General features: G+C 27.4%; 1 protein-coding gene across 1 annotated transcript; it reads left to right on the top strand.

Moving 5' to 3' along the window:
* Positions 1-6,017: 6,017 nt before the first annotated feature.
* On the top strand, positions 6,018-7,763 carry LOC120281804 (probable xyloglucan endotransglucosylase/hydrolase protein 27). Its single transcript, XM_039288496.1, has 4 exons — positions 6,018-6,330; positions 6,437-6,537; positions 6,665-6,873; positions 6,975-7,763. The coding sequence occupies exons 1-4, from the start codon at positions 6,120-6,122 to the stop codon at positions 7,447-7,449; spliced, it is 996 nt and encodes a 331-aa protein (XP_039144430.1). The 5' UTR covers positions 6,018-6,119; the 3' UTR covers positions 7,450-7,763.
* The last annotated feature ends 3,085 nt before the right edge of the window (positions 7,764-10,848 follow it).

Genomic DNA, 10,848 nt, shown 5'->3' with positions numbered 1-10,848 from the left:
ATGTATTTAAAAAATAAAGTTAAAAGAGAAGTCATTTTGATGAGATGTAATAATATGTTTCGCCAAAGATATTATTTATTTATTTATTTTGTATTAACTCTGGGTTTTATTTCAGGAGGAAAAACTCATGTAGACCCCAATAACCTAATGTAAGGGTGGGTGAGGTATTATCTTCGCACACATCTCTTGATTAACCTACATGTTTGTTTCTTTTGTCCAAATTTTTTGTTTTTTAATTTTGATATAAAGTTTGAAATATGGGTAAAATAATAATGAAAAAAATAAAGTAAACTAATAAAATAAAAGGTATAAAAGAAGGGATATTGTGGCAACTTTTTTTTATTGTTACATTCTCTCACCAAGATGAATCTAACAATATCATCAAGATATATAAAGGTTTTAGATTTTTTTTTTTTTTTTTACAAATAGTTTTAGATTTTTATGTTTCATGAGAATGTAAAACTCATGGAAATCATAATTGCCGGAGAATTAAATGAAAATACATAAACCAAACATTCGCATTTTTTATATAAACCCATCAAACTTGCTTGGGAATATAGAAAGATGCCACTAACTAAATGTCCACCAAGGGGTCTTAAAACAAATAATATCACAACTTTATATAGGTCATGACCCGTTAATTTTGATCATATGTTTAATTATTAATATTGTTAATTTATTATATCTCTTGCTTAAAATTGTTGTCTAAATTAAAAATATTATGTCTAATCATGAGTCTATTAGTTGTGATAACCATATTATTGTAGTTTGGTTTATAAAAATATATTATCAACTTTCTGATATCTATGATTGTTGTAAATGATTTCACTTATATAATTCTATCATACTATGTATAGTCTCTTGACTTATCTATATATTTGTAATTTTACCTATTGTAAGATCAATAAAATTTATAATATTAAAGTATTTATCTCCCTCTAATTTTTAAAATCTTTCTTTCTTCCCACAAAATTTCTAAAACCACTCATCACATCACATGATATTAATGTGACCTCTAATATGTTATGTTTAGTCCATATATAGAGGCTTTGTGAACTTGTACATAATATATATATAAAAGAAGATAAATAAGAAAAGTTTACAATTTTTCTCTCAAACTTGTTTATTGTGTTTATTTTTTTCTTAATTTTATAATATATATCTAATTATATAATACTAGAGTTATCATTGTTTTTTTTCTATTTTTATCTGGTTTTTTATTGTAACCATGAGTTTTTGGACAGAAAGTGGTTCAACCTCCTCACAACCAACTTCATGCTCATAATTTCTCTTCTTTTCTCTATGAAGACTTGTGATGACATTTCATGATTTCTCATAATTAATGTCATTGAACAACAACAACAAATTCTTGCACATTGCACTCCTTTCTTCTTATTGCCCAATCTTTCCTATGTCACCTTTTTCTTCTCTCCCCTTTACTCTTACCACTATTTTTCAGTTATTTAATACTTAGTATATATATATATGCATGATATTGTGTGGATTTTTGTTTCTAAGTTTAGCACTAGTTCATCCTTAAAAGATAAAAGATCATCATCTTTTACACTCCAAATACAAATAGAGAAATTAAACTAGTGGTTGATAGTATGATGGAAAAGATATATTAAAGATTTTATCAATGTAAAAAGGCTGCAAATTTTCTAAATAAACTCTTGATGGATCATGTGCCTTAAAATAAAGAAGTTAATTGTCTTTGATGCTCACATGGTTGTCTTCAAGTCCTTTGGCAACTAAAAGGCACATGCATTTAATTAATTTTTTAAATCTTGGGTTAATTGGATCACTAGTGTTTCACTAAGTATTGTGTAGAATTAATGTTGAATGATTGGCTCTTTCTCTCTCTCTCTCTTTCAATTTTATATTTTTGAAGGCATTTATGAGCATGTTTGATCTGCATTAATTTTGATCAAAGTTCCTTTTTTGGTTTTTCAACATGATGATAAGTCAACTTAAACTTAACAAGATCAAATATATATATATATATAGTTTTTTTTTTATAATTTATATACACATTTTTTCATTTGTTCTCCTAGTCTTTGGAGATTTTTTTTAAAAAATTAATAAAATAAAATCAATAAAATTTTTAAACATTTCAATGTTTATAATCACTATAGTTAGAAAAAAAAATTAAGAATTAATAGATTAAAATATTGTTTATTGTTTTTTCCATATCATATTGCCATTGTACGTTTCAATTTTTGTGAATGAGATTTATCTAATATTATAAAAGAAATCAATAGATGAATAATAAATATATAAATGGCACTAACCCTTGTTGTGAAGATTGTGGCAATAAATTTTTGGAGGCTCAAAGTTCCAACAAGATAACAAGATATGTATCTTCAAACAATTTAATTTATCAATCTCTGAAACCATGAAACCAAACCACTCATGCATGAAGTGACACTACCCACCCCAATTGTTTATATTTTTTTGTAGTTTTGTAGTCTTTTGATACACTTATTATAATTTATGTATTAGTCTTAACCAAGCTGTATATTAATATTAAAAAGGAGCTTAATTTTCAGTGTTATACTTGACAATAAATAAATTAATAAATAAATAGTAGATGAGAAAGAGAACATAAATTTAGGGTTTGTTGGCTTTGTTATGTTTGACTGTTTGTGAATCCAACTTGGATGTGTTAGATCAATTCAATCTGACCTACTTTTCAGTAATTGATGTGACATTATTATATATATATATATATAAACATATTATATTAGGCTAATTTTATATGTTAATTGTTATTTGGTATATTTGCACCCCAACATACATGACAGAGAGTCAGAAACTTTATTTGTTTTGCTAATGATCTTTATGTTTGTTTTTAAATTATTTTCACCACACTGTATTATCTTAAGCTATTATTATTTTTCTATTATTATCGAATGTATTCCTCTTCAAGATTGTTTTTTTCTCTTTTATTTCAGATTTTTTTATTATTCTAAAATTAATTTTTCTTCATACTCCCAAAACTTGTGTCACGGGAACTCTAAAAATTTATTTATTTATTTATTTATAGTTTACATTATAAATAATAAATTCATTTGTTGTCATTAAATGACCCAGATAGGTTTTATTTTGTTTGCATGCTGATGTATATATATATATATTTCCGTGCGTTGCATGTATTATCACTTTATAGCTAATTCGTATCTTTACTTTTTTGCTAAATATTTTACATAATAAGGGAAAATAAATTAAAATTTTCTTAAACCTTCAAAATATCTTAGACAAACCTTCTAACATTTGAATTTGCCAAAACAGTTCTTTTTTTTTATAGTTTACTTTTCAGTTCATGTATCTCACTCCGTCAATGTATAGTTTCTATTTAATATTGCATGTTTTTGTATAATCACATAAGTTTTCACTTCATACATAGTATTTTTTTTATTTAATATTTCACATTTCCGTTTAACATTTGACCTTTCTGCTTAATGCTATATGTTTCCTTTTAAAAAGTTAAAAACCATTTCCGTCAATATCAGTTGTCTTTATGACAGAAAAACAAAAAAAAAAAGTATATTATTATAAAAAGAAAAAATTCTTGAAAATACCCAAATTTGATGGCACAATCTATAAATAAATAAACTTTGGAGAGATTTTTAGGGCATTTTCAGCCATGACAAACATAAAATGATTAACTTCATGCACATAAACACAAGAGACCAACCCCCCTTCATACTTATATACTATGATCAACCTCATGCACATTCTTTTATACCGATAAATTTAATTTAATATGAATTCTTTAGCTTTAATCATAAAAAAGTTGATTTGGTCGATTGCTTTTATATATCATTGAAGATATGTTTAAAAATAATTTTTAATTGTACAATATAAATTTATCTAATTCAAAAATTAAAAAAAAAATTTAATTTATATTTGAATGTTAAGAATTTATTATAAACTACTTCATAATTTTTTTTATCAATATGTTATATTTAATAATTATTTTTTAAAATATTAAGATTCATGAATTTTTATCATTAATTAATTTATTTTAATAATTATTATTAATTTATATAATTTTGAAATGTTAAAAGGAAAATTTTAATATGATAGTTGGTTGAACTTAGACTTGGTAAATATTACTAAAAATAAATTTGATAAATGGGACTGGCCTAGAGAATTTGATTACTTAAGGAAATGGTTTCAAATTCATCCTCCTAAGAAATCAAATCATTAGGTAAAAAACTAAATAATAATAATAATAATAATAATAATAATATAAAATTTAATTGAATTTTAACTTAGTAAATATTAATCAAAATAAATATGATAAACATGGATTGATTTAAATGATAGAGACTTGAATCACTTAAACAAATAGTTTCGACAGAGTTTGTCCTCTTAAAAAAATCAAAAGATTAAATATTTAAAAATAATAATAAATCATTAATTTTAAAAAATTAATTTTCAATAATTTTTAATAATAAATATATGTTAGTGCTAATATTTTTAATAAATAAACAGAGTATTAAATATATTTATCTAAATAATTAAATTTCAGGGAAGAAGCTTGTGTGGTAAGGTTTGGTGTTGGATTTGAGGGATTGGGTAGGTAGGGTAGCCCTAGACCCAAACAAAAGAATTGATTGATGGGTTAATAAAGATAGCTTCAAGTTGGAGCAGTGTGTCAGTGTTTCATGTTTCCTTTGACGCAGGAAACCCCATTCCAATGGCCTACTTCCCCTTTCCATGTAGGACATTGTAGGACCTTGCAGGACACTACCAACACAACCAAAGTTCTCATGCAACCATTTAGTTAATTAATTTGGACGCTTTGATCTACTCTCCATGTTCCATGTTGTATATTTTTCACATTTTATCGTTGAATGACGGTAAAACTCGACGGTAAAATATGAAAGTCTCATGTGAATAATTAGGAGTTTCAATTCTATCTTTTTAAATGATGAATAATATAAACAATGACATGTTTATTTTTTTAGATTTTTTTTTATTTATTTTGTTTGATTGTCTGTTTAGTCTATTTACTTTGTTCTGTCATGATCGCTGGCTGGTTTGGCGATTAATGTATTTTTTACTTTACGTAATGGGTGTAATTCAATTTTTTTTAAAAAATGATTTATAGACAATTATTTTTTAAAAATTTTATTTTATCCTTTTATTTGTTACTTTATTGAAGATTTAATATGCATTCAAACCTTAAACACATTATTTTTTCCTTCTATTTTTTTTTTATTTTTTTCAATATATTTATAAATTTTTTTCCTTATATCAAATGCATATTAGATGATTTATTCAATTTTTGAAAAAAAATAAATAAATAAAAGACCAATCTCAAGCATGCTTTCTTATTGAGAATTTAGTTGTTTAATAATATTAATATTTTTTTTATAAAGCTTCATGTTAACTTATCCATTAATTAATAATATTTATAATTAAAAAAAACAACCATTAAATATAATATATTTAAAAAATAATAATTAAATCGTTTGAAACATGTAGTAGTGGGGAACAGCGCAGGCCTTTGCTGTCCAACACCAGACACGGGATCGAACACGTGTCCATCAAACGACGTGATTTCACCTGCTCGCGTTTTCCTCGCCGATTTTTTCCTCTTTTAATCATTTGAATCGGCGATGAATTGGCGACGGTTTCAACCGCGTCGTTGTTTTGGCCCAAACGCGCCCGAGTCTCATTCATCTTTCGGCGCGGGCTCTATTCAACCCGTTAATCGCGCTAACCGTGACTCACCTCCCGCTCCCACTCATTGCCCCCCGTTTTGTTATTAATTACAATTAAACCACCCCTTTCCCTTATTAATATAAAATAACAATTATTAAAGTTAACTTGTTTTGTTTCCTCACCAAACCTTGTATTTACTCACATTAATAATAATAATAATAATAATAAGAAGAAGGAAGAGTAGATTCTCAAATTAATTTAATGTAATTATATAAAAATGAGAAAAATTCTTAATCAACAGAAAAGAAAAGACCAAGTCCATATCAAAGCTTAAATAAGGGAAGAGATAAAGAGCCTCTTCAACTCACTATCTCTAGTTTTCCATTGTTTAAAAAAACTCACCACCTTTGTCTTCCAAACAAGCAAGGCAAGCAAGCTTGTTCATGGCTTCTTCTTCTTCTTCTTCTTCTCTGGTTACCTTGTTCTCACTCCTCTGTTTCATCTGCTTCTCCAATGGCTTCACTAGTACTAACATTTTGGACAACATCCAAACTGTGTCCTTTGATGAAGGATACACTCAGTTGTTTGGTGACACTAATCTCATGCTTTTAAGTGATGGCAAAAGTGTTCATCTTTCTCTTGATCAAAGAACAGGTCTATCCTTTAAACTACTTCCATTCTTGTTCTTGTTCTTGTGTTTATTGTAAGAGTGTATCTGATGAATGTATAATGTTTGAACTTTGATGGAGGAGGAGTTTAGGTGCTGGTTTTGCTTCTCAGGATCTCTATTTGCATGGATTTTTCAGTGCATCCATTAAGCTCCCTTCAGATTATGCTGCTGGTGTTGTTGTTGCCTTTTATGTGAGTATTCCTTGTTGCTTAATTTGCTGATTATTCCAAGTATATATATATATATATATATAAACATATATATTACTTTATTTTTCAATCAATCAATACTTGATTCATAATGTTTGTATACATGAAGATGACAAATGGGGATTTGTTTGAGAAAAACCATGATGAATTGGACTTTGAGTTCTTGGGTAATGTCAGAGGGAAAGAGTGGAGAGTTCAGACCAATGTTTATGGGAATGGTAGCACTGCAGTGGGAAGGGAAGAGAGGTATGGCCTCTGGTTTGATCCCACTGAGGCTTTTCATCACTATTCAATCCTATGGAACCATGACCAAATCATGTAATTTCCCAACTCAATCAATTTAATTGCCTTTTTCATATTTTCATTATCATTTATATATAATTGAAGTTAGTTTATGGTTCGTTCATATAATGTTGCAGATTTTACATTGATGGCATTCCAATTAGGGAGATTATTAGGAATGAATCATCAATGGGAGGTGCATTTCCATCCAAACCAATGTCACTTTATGCAACCATTTGGGATGGTTCTAATTGGGCTACATCCGGTGGCCGATACAAAGTCAATTATAAATTCTCACCATACATTGCGAAATTCTCCGATTTCGTACTCAATGGATGCGCTGTAAATCCAGTTGATCACTCCTCGGCCTGTGACAAGGCCGAGTCTAATAACTACAACACAATATCATTGTCTACTAAGCAAAAATACGCAATGCAGAGTTTCCGCAATAAGTACATGATATATTCCTACTGCTATGACCGGAAACGCTATGCGAAGCCACTGAAAGAGTGTTCGAGCAACCGGCGTGAATCACTGAAGTCTTATCGATCGAATGGTGTGAAATTGAGCAAGCGACATCGCCATGGTGCCGGAAACTCTGCCACCATATGAACCAGTCTGTCATTGATTGCATTGGATTGTATAGAAAGAAGAGTTCATGAGCATATTGAATGAACTATGTTGAGTAGTGAGTGAGTGAGTGTTTATGTTTGGTGTAGTTACTATGTTTAGGCCTGAAAAAAGAAGGGGAAATGGAAAAGATGGGGATCTTTTCATGGGTAACTTTTGTGCTTAAGGTGATGTTTGTAGGGTCATGACACCTCATGGGAATGATTCTTGTCTTTGGGACAATGTGGTATTTGGATTATTCCTCTATTTCTTCTTTGCATAGTGGAGTTCAGCACAAAAGTTATGTCTGTTTCTAAGGTCCCATACTTGTTTGTGATCATGCTGTTTGCCTTCTTGTTTGAAACAAATAACTTTACCAAATTAATTATTAAATGAATATTAGCCTTTAATTATATATATATATATATGTATGTATGTATGTAAGTTTGTATATATGTATCTATGAGTATCCTTATAAGTTATAATAGAAGAATAATAACTCCTTTCCCTTGTAAACTCAAAAGTAATAAAAGGATAGTAACTCCCTTCATGTAGACTCAAAAGTCAAAAATCAATTCTCTCACAATGGTATTTTATCTAAAAAAAGTAATATGTGTGTATATATATATAATATAAAGCATTGTTATATATGTAGGGATAAACAATTATTATGGATTTGATAGGTATTTGATTTATTGAATTTAAAAAGAACTCATTTAAAAAAGTCTACTGAGGTTTACAACATATTTGCATTTAAAATGAAAACTTGAGGAATTTGTAATGAGTTTATAATTTAATACTTGAGTAGCATATTATATATATATATATATGGTATAAAGCCTATGAAACCCAAAACTATGAACCTAAAAAACAAATAATATATCTATATATGTCTCTTAAATACTACTATTATTTGAAAATTTTAAACCTATTAATATGCTATTATAAGTTAGACAAGATTTTCCCTAATTTTCATATTAGTACTTAAAATTTTTTAATTTAACTTATACTCAAAGTCAAGGGACAATCTTTTCTTCCGGCATGTGGCCTGTAGCAACACTCCAACAGGTTTAAACCTTTTTCTCTCTCTTTTTTTTTTTTTCATTTTTTTTTATTAATTCATTTAAAACTTTCACATTTAAACTAATGGTTAACTAATTTCATTGTGTGTGTACTTCTTCTTAAACTAATGGTTAATTAATTTTTTTATCAGTAAAACATGGGGATAAATGGATATCTGCATTTTTTTTATTAAAATATTAATTATTTAAAATAATATTTGGTCATATGTTATGTGATGATTTCTTAGAGCATTGAAGATAAAACAACTAAAAAGCTGAGTGGAGTTTTATGTATTTTGTAAGAAAATCTTTTTTTTTCTCCATGTGAGGGATATGTACTATTTCCCCAATTAAACAACTAGTTTTATGGATTATTATAAATATATCATATTTTATTTTGTAAATATATACTTTATAATTAATTTAAAAATTATTAATATCAATAATTTTTAAATTAATTTTAAAAAGTGAAATTTTAATTTTAAAATATTTCATTTTTATTAGTATTAATTAAGTTCAAATGTGATCAGTTCATATAAAAGTTTTTCTTTCATAGACAGTTTTCCTTCAAAACCAAAAATTAAAAAAAAAAATCTTTTAAATCCCCACTTTTGTTCTCCAACCCAACACATTTGTTAAGCTAGAATACAAATAAAGTGTTTTTTTAGTACTTATATCTAACATTATATGTCCTTATGTGTTTTGGAATGAACCTTAAATAATAAAACCATTTTGTTAATGAATCTCTTACAAATATTTCTATTTGTTTTCCTTTTTTCTATAACACTGCTAACAAATCTTCTCTATTTATTTTATCTCAAAATCGAACAAAACCAATGCAACACTAATTATATACTAATAATACACAAGATAACATATTAATATATTGAAAATTTATATTGAAATTAAAGAGTCTCGAGTTTGAGTCCCTCAACTTACAATGCACAAGATCCCATATGGAAGATTTGTGTGAGAAGCATATTTTCTCTCTTTTATGGTTGCATGGAAAAAAAGATTTATCTTTAGGAGGTGTGCAAATCACTGTTATTTGTATATCTCTTTACATATATGTTCTTTACTTAATAACGCTCGTCACTTTTGTCAAAAATATATATATATATAGTTGAAAGAATCAATGAATTTCACTCGCATGCCAACTGGTTTGGCAAAAGAAATGTAATTATTTTGATTGGATATCATGGCTCTTACTATTCTAATCTTAGGAACCACTAATGCATTCCATAGCAGCAATCATCTTCAAAAATAGCATTCAATTTGGCATGTCAGCTTTCTTGTCTGGTTTAACATTTTATATAAATTCTTATTCCACTCAAATTAAACAGTCAATATTCTCACCGAATTTTTTATTTGAGATAATATGTCCAGGGCTCAAGACAAAGACTTTTTGCTGAGATAAAAAGTTCGTCAACATGTGATGAAACAGTGTCTAATGTGTACAATTACAAAAATATTAAAAAAAAACTATATATATAAATTATATATAAATATTTAAGTAAAATATCATAAAGTCCCTCACATTCTTCTAACCAATGTTTTGAAACCCAATACAGGATATGACTAGAAAAACTTCTGGATCATGGGTCAATTAGCCAAACCAGGGTCAAACCTGATTGACCTAATCATAAATATAATATATATTTTTATAAATTTAATTATATATAAATATAAACAATAATATATTATAAATTACTAAAAATTTTAAAAAACAACAATACAAAAGTTCAACGGATAAATAGTTTTTCTTATAATTAATAAATATTAATTTAATATCCTAGATTTAAATTCAAACAAAATACAACATAATAATAAATAAAAAATAACACAATACAAGCTTTTAAATTTCACAATACAATTCAATAAATAAAAGATAAAATACCCAGTTTAGTCCATGTATTATACCCACAGTGCCCTTTTAATCCCTCTAATATTTTTTGTCCTGTAGGGTCCCTATATTTTTCATTTCGTGTCAAACGAGTCTCTCCCCCTAACGCTGGTATGACTTTCCATCTATGAGGATGACGTGGCAATTTTTATGAGTAAAAAATTGTTATAATACCCAGTTTAATCTCTCTATTAGTTCAAACTGACCCTTTAGTCCCCCTTATTATTTTTCAACCTTAGAAAGTCCCTCTAATTGGGGACTAAAGGATCATATTGAAATAATAGAGGGACTAAACTTGGTGTACCTAAAAAATTAATAAAAAAAGGGGCTTCCTGAGGGCAAAAATAATAGGAGGACTAAAGGGCCATTTCAAAATAATAGAGGGAGTAAACTGGTATTATACCTTAACTTTTTACTCATGAAAAATGCCACGTCAGA

Source organism: Dioscorea cayenensis, chromosome 18 (genome assembly GCF_009730915.1).
Source record: "Dioscorea cayenensis subsp. rotundata cultivar TDr96_F1 chromosome 18, TDr96_F1_v2_PseudoChromosome.rev07_lg8_w22 25.fasta, whole genome shotgun sequence".
In the NCBI taxonomy this organism is placed as follows: domain Eukaryota; kingdom Viridiplantae; phylum Streptophyta; class Magnoliopsida; order Dioscoreales; family Dioscoreaceae; genus Dioscorea; species Dioscorea cayenensis.
The sequence above is the reverse complement of the archived record's forward strand: the minus strand, read 5'-3'. Positions and strand labels throughout refer to the sequence as shown.